General features: G+C 42.1%; 2 protein-coding genes across 23 annotated transcripts in view; one reads left to right on the plus strand and one right to left on the minus strand.

The window, feature by feature from the left end:
* Nucleotides 1-3819, plus strand: part of APAF1 (apoptotic peptidase activating factor 1) — a 90228-nt gene extending 86409 nt beyond the window's left edge. For all 13 annotated transcript variants that reach the window (XM_063711858.1, XM_054528154.2, XM_063711861.1 and 10 more), the window contains one exon: nt 856-3819. In XM_063711858.1, the coding sequence (XP_063567928.1) occupies nt 856-1002 (147 nt within the window). In that variant the 3' untranslated portion in view covers nt 1003-3819. The remainder of the gene's footprint in view (nt 1-855) is intronic.
* ANKS1B (ankyrin repeat and sterile alpha motif domain containing 1B) overlaps nt 2478-14312 on the minus strand; it is a 1278065-nt gene continuing 1266230 nt past the window's right edge. For 4 of the 10 annotated variants that reach the window (XM_024256168.3, XM_024256166.3, XM_024256172.3 and 1 more), the window contains one exon: nt 13732-14221. In XM_024256168.3, coding sequence (XP_024111936.1) covers nt 14114-14221 — 108 coding nt within the window. In that variant the 3' untranslated portion in view covers nt 13732-14113. 10 annotated transcript variants of the gene reach the window in all.

Raw genomic sequence — 14312 nt, forward strand, 5'->3', positions numbered from 1 at the left:
GGTGTACTTTTAGCAGTTACTAATAGTGAACATGCTTACCTGACTCACTCACATGGGAAAGACAGAAAATGCTAGGTACTGCCATAGGCACAAAGGTGGGTGACACTATTACCATGTTCATAATACTCAGGATCATGGTGAGCTTGAGGCCTTTTCAGAGTAAGTTTACGTGTATTGTCTCTTGCCCCCATTTTAGCTGTGAGACTGATGGGTAAACTTTATGATTCCCATTTGTTAAATGAATATAAATATTATAAGCAAATTCAGTGATTGGGAAGGAAAGGAAGGACTTGGCTAGAGCCCTTGCTACGTTTGAGATGTTCAGTATTTGTTTAGTAAATAAATAATAGAGATTATTTTATAAAGAAACTTGGTCAAGGGGAAAAGGGAAGATTCAGTAGAGAGAACATTGTTTCCTGTAGCCCATATTATGAATAGTTTGGGTCTCTGTCAGAATACCAGTCTGTGTCTGCAAAGGGGCATTTGAGTGAAGAGAGGGGCAATCTTATGCCCATTCTCCCAAGAAGGACATGCAGACAAGAGAGTTGAGTCCGGCCACTGCCGTAATGGACTCTGTAGCTTCTTGTCTGCAGCTCTCAAGCAGGCTGCATGTTTCTCCAGCACAACTCACGGTTGGAGTTAGGTGTAGGCGGAGCAGTGAGGCCATCACCAGCGTTCATCAGGAAAAGGCTGACCAGGTTGAATAGTATATTCAGCATTAAATCCGAGACATTTTCCTCCTGTTTGCTTGAGTTCGGTTGGGGGGAGGAGATAGGGCAAAGGATCTGCTGGCACTATAAATTGTCACACAGTGTAATTACCAATCTAATGAGAATTTTATTTTTCTCTGAACAGTGGTGGAACGTTGTCACTGGGGAATCCTCACAGACCTTCTACACAAATGGAACCAATCTTAAGAAAATACATGTGTCCCCTGACTTCAAAACATATGTGACTGTGGATAATCTTGGTATTTTATATATTTTACAGACTTTAGAATAAAATAGTTAAGCATTAATGTAGTTGAACTTTTTAAATTTTTGAATTGGAAAAAAATTCTAATGAAACTCTGATATCAACTTTTTATAAAGCTCTGAATTGGTTTGCAGTATTGCATTCATTACAAAAGTGTTTGTGGTTGGATGAATAATATTAATGTAGCCTTTTCCCAAATGAACATACCTTTAATCTTGTTTTTCATGATCATCATTAACAGTTTGTCCTTAGGATGCAAATGAAAATGTGAATACATACCTTGTTGTACTGTTGGTAAGATTCTGTCTTGATGCATTCAAAATGGTTGATATAATTAATGAGAAGAATGTGGAGGAAATTGGTATTTTAATACTGTCTGTATTTATTACTGTTATGCAGGCTGTGCCTCAGGGTAGCAGTGGCCTGCTTTTTGAACCACACTTACCCCAAGGGGGTTTTGTTCTCCTAAATACAATCTTAAAGTTTTTTTGCACTCTTTAAATTTGCTTTAAAAATATTGTGTCTGTGTGCATAGTCTGCAGCGTTTCCTTTAATTGACTCAATAAGTGAGTCTCGGATTTAGCAGGCCCCCCCCACCTTTTTTTTCTTTTGGAGACGGAGTCTTGCTCTGTTGCCAGGCTGGAGTGCAGTGGCGCGATCTCGGCTCACCACAACTGCTGCCTCCTGGGTTCAAGCAATTCTCCTGCCTCAGCCTCCCGAGCAGCTGGGACTACAGGCGTGTGCACACGCCAGGCTAATTTTTGTATTTTTAGTAGAGACAGGGTTTCACTATGTTGGCCAGGATGGTCTTGATCTCTTGACCTCATGATCTACCCGCCTTGGCCTCCCAAAGTGCTGGGATTACAGGCGTGAGCCACCGTGCCTGGCCATACCCCTTCTCTTTTAATGGAGACAGAGTCTTGCACTATCACCCAGGCTGGAGTGCAGTGGCATAATCATACCTCATTGCAGCCTCAAACTCCTGGGTTCAAGCAATCCTCTTGCCTCAGCCTCCCAAGTAGCTGAGACTACAGGCACGAGCCACCACACCCGCTAATTTTTAAATTTTCTTGTAGAGACAGGGTCTCACTATGTTGTCTAGGCTGGTCTTGAACTCTTGGCCTCAAGTAATCCTCCTGCCTCAGCCTCCCAAAGTGTTGGGATTGCAGATGTGAGCCACTGGCCTGGCCTTCAGCAGTTCTTTTTGTGAAGTAAAACTTCTGTGTTGGAAAGAGTAGATTTTATTGGTCTACCCTTTTCTCACTGTAGCTGCTGGCAGCCCTGTGCCATATCTGGACTCTAGTTGTCAGTATCTGAGTTGGACACTATTCCTGCTCCCTCTGGTTTCTTACATATCAGACCTCTTACTTGAATGAACCTGATCTTTCCTAATCCTCACTTTTTTCTTTTTTAAAAAGCAGTTTCTCCACTGCTAAATGTTAGTCATTGAGGTGGGGCCAATTTTAATCATAAGCCTTAATAAGATTTTTCTAAGAAATGTGAAATAGAACAATTTTCATCTAATTCCATTTACTTTTAGATGAATGGCATTGTGAATGCCATTCTTTTAGTGAATTTCAAGAGAATTCTCTGGTTTTCTGTGTAGTTCCAGACGAGTCACTGTAACTCTAGAAGATTAACCTTCCAACCAACCTATTTTCCTTTCCCTTCTCTCTCTCTCCCTCCTTTCCTTCCTTCTTCCTTTCTCTTCTTTTATCTCCAAGGTTAATCAGGAAAAATAGCTTTTGACAGGGGAAAAAACTCAATAACTAGCTATTTTTGACCTGATCAGGAACTTTAGTTGAAGTGTAAATCTGGAGATAAATTAATAGTAGATGTGGTTCCCAGAAAATATAATCAAAATTCAAAGATTTTTTTTGTTTCTGTAACTGGAACAAAATCAAATGATTACTAGTGTTAATAGTAGATAACTTGTTTTTATTGTTGGTGCATATTAGTATAACTGTGGGGTAGGTTGGGGAGAGGGTAAGGGAATAGATCACTTAGATGTATTTTAGATAAGCTATTTAGCCTTTGATGGAACCACAAATACAGTGAATACAATCTTTTGCATTGTTAAGGAGGTTTTTTGTTTTTAAATGGTGGGTCAAGGAGCTAGTTTACAGGCTTACTGTGATTTAAGCAAATGTGAAAAGTGAAACCTTAATTTTATCAAAAGAAATTTCTGTAAATGGTATGTCTCCTTAGAATACCCAAATCATAATTTTATTTGTACACACTGTTTAGGGGCTCATCTTATGTAGGCAGAGTATGAAGTATTACCTTTCGGAATTAAAAGCCACTGACTGTTAAAGTATAACAACACACATCAGTTTTTAAAAAGCCTTGAATGGCTCTTGTCTTAAAAAGAAATTAAGAGCCAGGCGTGGTGGCACGTGCCTGTAATCCCAGCTCCTCGGGAGGCTAAGACAGGAGGATTCCTTGAGCCCTGGAGTTTGAGTCCAGCCTGGGTGACATAGCAAGACCCTGTCTTAAAAGAAAAATGGGAAGAAAGACAAGGTAACATGAAGAAAGAAGAGATACCTAATATGATGGAGCTGCAAATTTCATGGCAGTTCATGCAGTTGGTCAAGAGGAGGATTTGTTTTGTAGTTTGCAGATGAGCATTTTTAAAGCATTTTCCCTTGCTGTATTTTTTTGTATTATAAATTACATTGGACTTCATATATATAAATTTTTTTTACATTATATGTCTCTTGTATGTTTTGAAACTCTTGTATTTATGATATAGCTTATATGATTTTTTTTGCCTTGGTATACATTTTAAAATATGAATTTAAAAAATTTTTGTAAAAATAAAATTCACAAAATTGTTTTGAAAAACATTTTTGGATTGTTTCATTCTTTGCTTGTCATTTATCTGTTGATTAGAACACTAAAGTGAAAGATTCAAGCTAAATCCATCAACCTTTCTATTTAGGCTTTATCAGCTATATGTAAATTCAATTCTATCAAAATTTTCTGAGTGCCTCCTCAGTGTGTCTCTCTGATGGTTCCTGCCCGGTGTGGCTGGCATGAAGAAGATCCTGTAAAAAAGAGAATTCATTTATTTATTCACTTAGTTTGTTCATGCATTTGTTTAATAAATATTGAGATGTACCATGTGCCTGGCATTGTTGTAGGTTTTGGGAATACAGGAGTGAGCAAAACAAAATCCTTGCTCCACTGCAGTTAAGGGCCAGGGAGAGGCAGAAAAAGTAAATAAAATCTATAGTGAATTCGGTGGTATGTACAAGCGGAGGGGAAGGGGTTAGTTTTAGATGGACTGGCTCTTTCAGAAGCTGACACTTGTACAGACCTGAAAGATGTAAGGAAGTGAGCTATGCATCTGTCGGGAAACCATTCTGAAGGGTACAGCAGGTGCAGCCTCCAGTGGGATGGGTTGGTGTATTCTGGGAGCAGCCAGATGGCCCATGTGGCTGGAGAAGGGTGAGTGTGAGGAGTCTAACAGGAGAGGCAGAGAGGAATTGGGGTAGCACCGGAGGCTGCCTCTTAGGCCACAGTAAGGACTTCACTTTTGACTCCGGGAGCCAGTGTAGGCGTTTTGAGCAGTGGAGTGGTCTGATTTAAGCTTTAACGAATCACCCAGGCAGTGGGAATCAACTGAAAGGGGAACCAGTGAGAAGCTTTTGTAATCATCCGGACAAAATGAAGGTGGGCCAGACTAGGGTGGCAGCAGCAGAGCTTGTGACAAGTTGAATTCTGGACATATTTTGAAGATAAGAGTTAATAGGATTTGCTGATGGACTGGATAAAGGTTGTGAGAGAGACAAGAAAAGAATGATGCAAGGTTTTAGCCTGAGCAACTGGAAGAAGAGAGTTGCCGTCAGCTGAGATGAAGAAGACAATGAAAGCAGCTTTGCGGACACAGTAAGTTTGAGATGCCCGTTAGACATCCAGGTGGGGATGCTGAGTAGGTGGGATGCAAGGCTCTGGAGTTCATGGGAAAGCACCACCTGGAGGTAGAAATCTGAGAGTCATCAGTGAATTGATGGTATTTAAAATCAGAGGAGTAGATGAAATCAGCAGTGAAGTGGGTGTAGATAGAAAAGACAGGGGGCCCCAAGACTGAGTCCAGGGCAGTCTGGAGATCAGTGGGATGAGGGATAAGCCTAGGAGACTAAAAAGGACCAGCAGAGACTAAGAGTTGCAAATTAGTGTGGTAAGTACAGTGAATGCAGCAGACATGGGCCCCTTAACTTAATGTCTTCTTGGCCGGAGTCCTTGATCAGCCTGCTTATTCACCCACCGATCTATCCTGCACTCCTTGAGCATCTACATGCCAAGCACTGTTTTAAGCAGCAGAGGAAGCAATAAATAAATACATTTGAGTTGTTGAGAGATCATGGGGACAACAGATGATAAGAAAACAGGACAGTATCAGCAGTTGTCTTATCTGAAAAATGAGGATCCGTTCCTCCCTCCGGATTGTTGTAGGATTTAATGAGATAAAGCTCCTGAAGCACTTATCTCATTGCCTGCACTGAGACCACTCAGGGGACATTCTGCAATGCCATTTGAGCTCCCTCCTCTTTGCTTGGCAACAGCCCCAGCTTCCATCTCTGCCTCCAGTTGTGCCCTTCTGCATGATCTTTCCAGAGCACTCATCTGAATCACATTAAACTTCTCTGTTTAAACTTTAATTGTGTTTACACTTCAGTTTAAACCCTGGACCTGCTCCAAGTTCTCGTCTGTAGCTTTGTGTACACTGTTTTCTCTATGCTGTCCTCTCACCGATTTTCTTTTCCCCCCTAACTGCCTATGTTTCACAAATTCTTTGAGATGACCCTCAAGAGCTGAAGGGCTGCCCTGCCCTCTCCTAGCATTCTCTTTTTCTCTGTCATGGCTTTTGTTGTTTTGGAATTGCTTGCTTATTGAGGTCCCCAGTAAATCGTAAGCTCCTTGAAAGCCAGGACTGTACAGAGTCTAACATGAGCCTAGCATTGCAATAAGGGCCTAAGTAAACACTTGTTGGATGACTGGAATTCATCTCCTGAGTTCCATGGGATGAATTTGCCCACGTGTTCATAACACAGTCTATGTTCTCCCTTTCCATAAGGATATCATGAGGCTGTCAAATGAAGATGTAGCATATCACCAGCATTTTATCTTGCCATTTTAGTTTGGCCTTTTTCTGTGAAACATCATTAGGGGAAAGTAAAACTTTACTTGGACAAAAGAGGTTTGCTACCAAATTATATAAAATGAATAAACATATCCCTGGAGTGTTTAAGTCAGCAAGTATGGCCATCTATTATTCCACAAACGTTTTATATTATAATTTACTCACTGACCTTTAGCGAAGGAGAAAATGATTTTCTAATAATTCTTAGTTCTGAAGATTGCCACTGGAATACATTCCTTGCTCATAACCACTCCCCTTGGGACCATGGATATACTATACAGTTATTAAAATGACTGAATTAGAAAATCCGCTGCTCTTGGGCTATGAGTTTAACTATAGAAGAATTACTGTATATGCTCACACGAGGGGCAGAAGAAGGGGGTCACATTTGAGATGTAGCAGAGACAAGGCCTTTGAAGTCATCTGGCATCAACAATGACTTGCTCCTGAGTCAAATGATGTGCGAAAACCAGAATTTGGGAAATTTTCATTTCAATTAAGAGTCAGGAAAATGAGTCACTGGTGTTCATTGTAAAGTCATTTATGAGGTCAGGCCCCCAGAACTAGGAATGCTCCTTATCACATAGAAATGAATAGAAAAATCTACCTCTGTAATTTCCATCACTCAGGGCTAGAATATGTAACTAGAGAGGGTGGTCGAGGCCTGAGTTTGGGTCTGGGGGTTCAGAGCAACTGATCAAACTGGAAAACACTGAGCAGGTGAGTGGAGACTCCTGCTGTTCCGAGGAGCACATGTTCGCATTGATTCAAATGTTTATCGCCGCTCCACTCGAGGCACTGCCCAACTCTCATTTATCTTCACAGAAGTTGAGTGGATCTGCAGACTGCAGCTTCAGTTTTTAGAGGAAGAACTAAACCCCAGCAGCTAATCGGTGACAAAACCAGGGCTAGAATCCAAATCTGCTATTCTTTATAGATAGAAAGGCCAAGACTCTTAGGCTTGTAAGTCGCCTGTCAGTTACAACTGGAAGTAGAATACTCCTAGGTTTAGTGGCAGATGACATCAGCCTTGAGGTCATAAGGCTTGGTTTCGGTAGCTGGGGAAGGTCATCCAATAGCTTATGTGATGGTTTTGGAGATGTTCTTATAGTCACCTTCAATTAGCAGTGAGCCCTTCACTAAGCCCTTCATCTTGGGCTTATTGCCCTACTCGCTGTCAATTAACCTCTGGAGACACACTAAGTCTTTTAGAAGGAAGGAAGGGAGCTACTATTTTTTGAGGGCCTTTTATGTGCCAAGCCCACAGGCTGGGCATTTTCCATACATTATTTAACTGAATCATAACAGTGCTGCAAGGTGTTATCTCTCTTTCATAGGTGTGGAAACAGATGCAGAGAGGTTAGGTTTCCAGGGCCCCACAGCAAAGTGGTGGAGCTGGGTTTCTGGGCCACGGCCTTCTGTCTCCACTGGGTGACACTCCCTGTACCTTCTCATTGAAGCCCCTGGGCTAGAGGGTCCAAGAGCATCACTTCAGTTCTGCATTTCATTCATTACTCACTTGCATCAGGACAGATGCATCACTACTAAGCTCTCGGAGAAGACACCAGATGCTGTCTGCTCCCAAGGAGCTTCTACTTTTGGTAGTCTGATTAACTTGTATCTGTGCCTGTAGAGATTGCTCTTTGAAAAAAGCAGCAGGAACATTCTGATAGAAGCCAATGGATGGTAGAGGTGGCGGGAATGCGTTGGATTTGCCAGCACCTGGCCACTGCCCAACCTGCTCTCAATTCTCAGATGATTCAGGCATTGAGCAGGGAAGGTAGCAGAGCTACTGTTGCCTTCCCTTTGGAGAAGCCTGTTTCTACTTTGAAACTTAAGAGATTCATTTCAAATTAGTGGCAGGCCTGGGTTAGTGTGTGCTTTCTTCTGCCATCTTGATTTCATCTCCCCCCCTTCTCCTTTTCCTTTCATTTGAAAAGATGCAGCCCCTCAGAGCCTCACTTTCCTGATTTGCCAAATAGGGAACCTAATGTACAAGGCTTTTGTGGGGCTTAGAAAAACATGTCAAGAATCTGACATAGATCTCAATAAACAGCATAATACTTATCTTTTGTCCCAGTTACAAACCCCCATTCCTGTACTGCCCAAATCTCCATGATTCACAAATTGGGACCCTGCTGCTTCTGCTCCATGGCAGACACCTTGCTCCAGGCACCCTCCTCTACCACCTCCTTCTCCTTATGGCCACTGGCTTTTAGGAGACAGACATTGCTTAGCAGGAAAGCTGTCACCTGCTTTCTTTTGAACTATCCCAAACTTGATTCTCTTTGGGCGATGCATACACCCACCAAGTGGTAAGGAGGACTGGGAATGAGGGGAGAAAAGACCCTGGGCTTGTTGCTGGGGCCAGTAGCTTGGGAGTGTGGTGGTATGTGTGTGGCTTTGGCTGTCAAGTGGATCTAAGTTCAACCCTGGCTACACTGACTTTCCAGCTGTGTGACTTCAGCAAATGGGTTAATCTCCTCAAGGATTCACTTCCTAGGGAGTCTTTAAATTTCCCCGGGTGATTCCAGTGTGCAATGGAGGTTGAGAGCCAGCGCCTTCTACTCTCACCCTTGATGCCCAACCAAGTCATTGCCAGTCTCCTCCTTTAGCACAGCCCATGGTGCTGCGATGTCTGCCGATGCAGCATGCCCCTTTGTGCCTGCTCTGCCCATAAAATTCTCAGGAGCTTGCTGGGCAGCACAGATGTTTGGTGTGCATATTAACACAGCTGTGGGGATCTTTCCTGCTCAGGTTTGGTGGCTAAGTTATGTAACAACTCTGTCAGGATGATCACCAATCCCTCTTACAGGCACTGCTTTCTCTGTTCAAGTGTCTCACCTGTGTGTGCTTGTGTTTGCCTTTTAGCTATTACTGTGATGATTCCCACTGTAGTAGACACTGCCAGCGACCACCGCAATATCCAATCTCCTCCTTTTCCTCACTAACAACCCCTGCATTGTTGGGGGCTGCAGTGTGCTCAGCTAAAACTAACAATTGCAGCCACATTTTCCATCCTCCTACATAGGGGTGGCCAATGAGCTGTATGCAGAAGTTGTGGGGTGGAGCTTCCAGGAAAGCTCTTAAAAGTCTGCCTTATTCAGCTAGACAATGCTTCCGTCCTATGGTCCTTACCATCTTTTCTAATGCCTGGAATATGTGTATGCTGGAGGGTGCTCCAGCAGCCATTTTGTGACAATGAGGCAATCTTGAGGCTAAAAGCCACTTCCAAAGGATGGCAGAGTAGAAATATAGAAGAATCTTGAGATTTCAATGATATCATAAAGCTACAATTCCAGCTCTGTACTGCCTATCTCTGAAGTTCATGTTACATGAGGGAAAATTCAACCCCTGCCTCGTTTAAGACATTGTTATTGCTGGTCTTTGCTACTAGTTCTTTAGTTCAATTCCTAACTGATACTCCCCAAAACAAACCTGGTGAATAACAGCAATTCAACAAATGTCACCGACCCCTGAATCTCTGCCTCCTCCACCCACTCACCCCAGCTACAAACACTCTCCTGATGAGTAACCGGGCATCTAGCCGTAAGGTTGCTGAAGCTTCGTGGAATCTCAGAAAGTCATAAAGCTACTAAACAAGTTCACAAACAAGTGATGCATAGACCACACCCAGCCCACAGATGAGTTCTGTGTGGCTCACACTTATTTTTTAAAACCAGGTTTGCTGCCAACACTTCAAAACCCAACGATTTTGCGTGAAAATCCAGATTTCTTAGAAAATCTGTGGACCCAGGGTCTTCCTTTCTGCCTGGCAACAATCAGCTGGAACTCAGCAGCGGTTGCCCCTGAGATGAGGCACAGTCCCTACCCCACTCACTCATGTCACCTGTATGGCTTGGAAGGCATGTGAGTTTGCAACCTGCTCAAACCCACACCCCAGAAACGGCCTGCTAAAATGGGATTTCAGAATCCACTTGTACCTTTCTTCTTTCTCAGTCTCCCCTGACTCAACACAGCACACTGGCATTGTTTTTTTCCTCTCAGACAACTGAGCATGCACTTTTGAGAATCAGAGAGAAATCCGCCTCTCAAATGTCAGAAAACAGCTGATGCTGCCTCTTACTTGGGGGCCTCTTGACTTCCCACGTGTCTTACTGCCACTTGAGAGGGAGGGCTGCAGGCAGGCAGGCTCCCTGGGGAGCAGCTGTTGGGATGCTTGATTGAGGCCCTGAGACATCCAGAGGACAATTAAATTGGGTATTGAATATGAATTGCTTTGAATGGTTTGTATTACCACATTGTGAGCTGACTTTGGTTGTAAAATCTGACTCCATCTCTTGCTCTTACTGTGGTGATGAGACAGAACTTCAAGATGTCCTAAAGAGCAGGGCTTGGAACATGCATATTAGCTCGTCTGTACTCGTGAAGTCTGTCATCTGATACCCGCGCTCCTCCACTGTCTGAACCAAGTTAGAAGCCCTGATTAAACCTCCGCGGCTGCAGTCGCCACCTTCCGCCGGGGTGACCCCATTGGAGATGACAAATGAAGGATGTCTTAGTTCAGCCTGATGTATAAGTCTTCACATCACTGGTCGTTAACTACTCTTGGAAAGTTAAATGCCCATGCAGGTTTTTTTTTTTTTTTTTTTTTCCCCCAAACATAGGTCTCTGAGGTTTTGGGGAGAAAAACAAAAACTGTTTTTAATAATAATTTGTAGCTATAATTTTTGATGAGTTGCGCACCGAGTGCAATATGTTGGCTGTAGAATGACCATCTTTGCAGAAGCAACTCTAAGGAAAGTGATGCCACGCTAAGCACAGAGTGAGTTCTCAATAAGTAGACCGACTTGAGCAGAAGACAGAAACAGTTAAGTGGAGTTGGCATTTCCCTGGTTGGCACCAAGGTCTCAGGGTTATTTCAACCACAAAAATAAGTTCCAGCTCCCAGCTACTAACGGAGACACAATATGCGGCATGGTGACGGTCAAGAGGCCTGAGCAAGTTCAAAGCACCGTCTCTGCCTGCTTTGGAACCGGTTTCTGTGGGAAGCAGGACTCTGTTGCTGGGGCAGGCAGATGTTTGGGTCCATCTGCCTAGAGGCACGGACAGCAGTAAATGTGGGGCTGGCTGGCTGGCTGTTGGGGAGATAGGACTGGAGTATGGGGCGGGCCAGTGGGGCCCTGCTGCATGTAGACTCTGTGCTGGCTGTGTTGGCTAGTTACCCAACTTTATTTCAAAAAATGTGTTTCGAACCTTCCGATCGACTAGCCTATCTAAAAAGAGAACTTAGAAATGTATTTCTTTTTAAAAAAGTCCTCTTCCTATGGATTTCCTGAACATGGCCATTATATTCTAATTCTCTTGAGGCTAGATCACCTATCAAATTTTCATTTCTTTTCAGAAGTAATTAGGAGTGATGCTACCTTGAATCCAGGTGTGAATTTTTATTGATTTTTGAGGATTTGGCCACGTGTTCCTTTATCCAAGCCTGTCTTCTGCTCCATCTTATCCAAACATCGAACCAGCAATATTCCCAAGTATTCCAACTTGAGAAAATCTTGTGTGTCTTGAGAAAAATCATTTCCATGACTTATTAATGAACTAACTAGGGATAATTTTCATAGGGTTCATTCACTCAAATTTATCATAGAATACAATTTAATAAGAAACAATTAAATGGAGTAATTGAATTCAAGTCCTTTTTTGAGTAATGTTAGCATTCAATGACCCCGCTGCCCATGGTTACTGAAGTTATCAATGTGTCAAATTTCCCCTTGAAGACAAATCAGCTGCAAATCTCTTCGTCAATGCGTGGGCCGACTCTCATCTGCCCCCTGCAGGTTTAGCCCTTCCTTTTCCCTTCCCTGCTCTGGTCTATGGGGCTGCTGTGTGTGTAGAAAAAAATGAAAGGACTGATGACCATGTAGATAATGTTTTTCCAAACATACCATCGATGCTGTGCTACAAAAGTGATCCAGTTTGGTGGTCCTTTCTCTTTTAGAGATGCCTGTTTTGACAATTCCTCCTTACAGTCTGCTTTAATATTTAAAAGAAGGCAGCGGGGGCTTTAGGTTAAAATGAAAGTTTCAGAGGCCTGTGTATCTTTCTCAGACTGGTTGAACTTGGAACTGTGCAACTTTTCTCAACAATTTTGCCAATTAAAAAAGTCCCTTTAGCTGTAGATGCTGAGAAGGCTGGGCCTTTGGTTCTGCTCCTAAACGGGAGTGGGGAAGGTGCTCACAGAATGATGCCAAGCACCACTGCTGTACAACTTCTGTTTTATTTTTGTGTGCTTTTTTTATAGGATATAAATAATGACAAAAATTACAAAATTTATAACTGGAAGCCCAAGCTTATTTACACATATGCTTCTGTTTCAGCAAAGCTCCTATTAACTTTGCTCCTATACAATTGCCTCCTGGTACCATATTTTAGTGTTATTTAACTCTCATTTTGCTACATACATATCAACAGTGAATAGGCAAAATATATACAAGGAACTGTTCAGTTCAAGTAATTTAATATTGTATTAAAATTCTTCAACACTGAACTAAAACCGTATACATTTGTTAGTTTGAAATAAAATGTAGTTATTCTTCAAAACTCACCAACTGATGAATGTAACTGATCATCTCAGTTAGGTTTAAAATAATATCAGTTAATAAAAAAACATGAAGACAATTCCACAATTTATCAATATCGCTATAATGAACTTCAAAATGATTCACAATATGATTGTTAGAACAATATACATTAAAATGTTATTTTTTTCTATAATGATATTGGTACTGTTTATATAATTTGATTCTACATAAATATACATTATGGTATCATACAAATACTCCACAGAGACATTAAAAAATTAAAATACCTTAAAGAAATGTAAGTAAATTTTATTTAATCAAATAGTAAGCAAACTTTTTTTTGTTTGTCTCAAGAAAAGTTTTATTACTTTGGAATTTCTTCTTTTTTTTTTGTATTTATTTTTTCTAGAAAAAGAAATTTTTGCAATAGAATTTTATTAACACCTTTCTCAAACAAGGTTTCCATGACAGAAATCTTGACAGCAGGAGCACTAGATTTTTTTTTTTTTTTTAACATGTTCTTTAAAACACTGTGAAGATTAAAAAACAATCTTGGCAGGCTGATGGCTGCGTCAGCACTTCCGGGCCTCCTGCTCTAGGGAGCATCACCAGTATTTTGCCACCACTGAGCCAGTCCTCTTGGTAGTAGCAGTGGAAATTTAATTATTTGAAATGAAACCAGAAACATCCCTCACAACTAACCTAGTTTTCTTATCAATGCATTAATGAAACATTCTTTTAATAAAAATATTTAATACAAGACACATTTTGCTGTGCATAATAAATTCCTCTGTTTTGAATCATTCTTTCCTTTTGAACCAATCATTTGGTTGAAAGGTTTTCTTTCTCTGACATAGGTGATTACATATAAAATCCACAAATATAGAAATGGGGAAACAGAATCTCCTGGCAATCATATCACGGGAGTTGTTTTTGTCCTTTTGCATTAAACGATACTCAATGATAGAATGATTTTACAGATGCTTTGGAGGTGGGAGGGGTAGTGCTGCTCTGATTTCACCTTTAAAACTGCTGACAGTGAAAGCATACTTTTAGGCAGTATTAGAGATCCCCTTTACTTTTTTTTTTTTTTTTTTTTTTTTTTTTTAAAGAAAAGGTATTATCCCCAAATGAAGCAAAGCAAGTACTGGGGCGGAGTCATCAGAAATACCTTGGGAGGTGGTGGGGGGGGGAGTCGGGAGCATCAGGGAAAACCCATCTCAACTCACGCCTCTCAGGGGTTGCGACTGGAAAGTCTTGCGTTTTCCATCACTGGTGCAGAAAGAACTTCCCCAGGAATGGCCAGTGGCCTTTCGCCCGTAACAAGGCCGCACGCTCAGAGCAGTCTTCCTCCTGGGCTGGGTGGACGCGGAGGCGCGAAGGAAAGCCTGCTCCGGGACTGCTTGGCGAGCAAGGCACCGCGAGGACAGGAGGACGGCGAGTATCAGAAAATCGTGGTTTCATACTTGGTATTAATGCCCCTCTTGGCTTCTTGGCCCGGCTCCACAATCCACGGTAGATTGGCCAGAGTCTTTTGCTCAGATGGGTCGATCTGCTTTAAAACAGAAAGGCTGATGCCTGTTATACGGTCGCCGCGCGGGTGCGCGCATGCACGCGGACGCCGCTGGCGAACCCACACGAGG

This window comes from Pongo abelii, chromosome 10, assembly GCF_028885655.2.
Source record: "Pongo abelii isolate AG06213 chromosome 10, NHGRI_mPonAbe1-v2.0_pri, whole genome shotgun sequence".
In the NCBI taxonomy this organism is placed as follows: Eukaryota; Metazoa; Chordata; class Mammalia; order Primates; family Hominidae; genus Pongo; species Pongo abelii.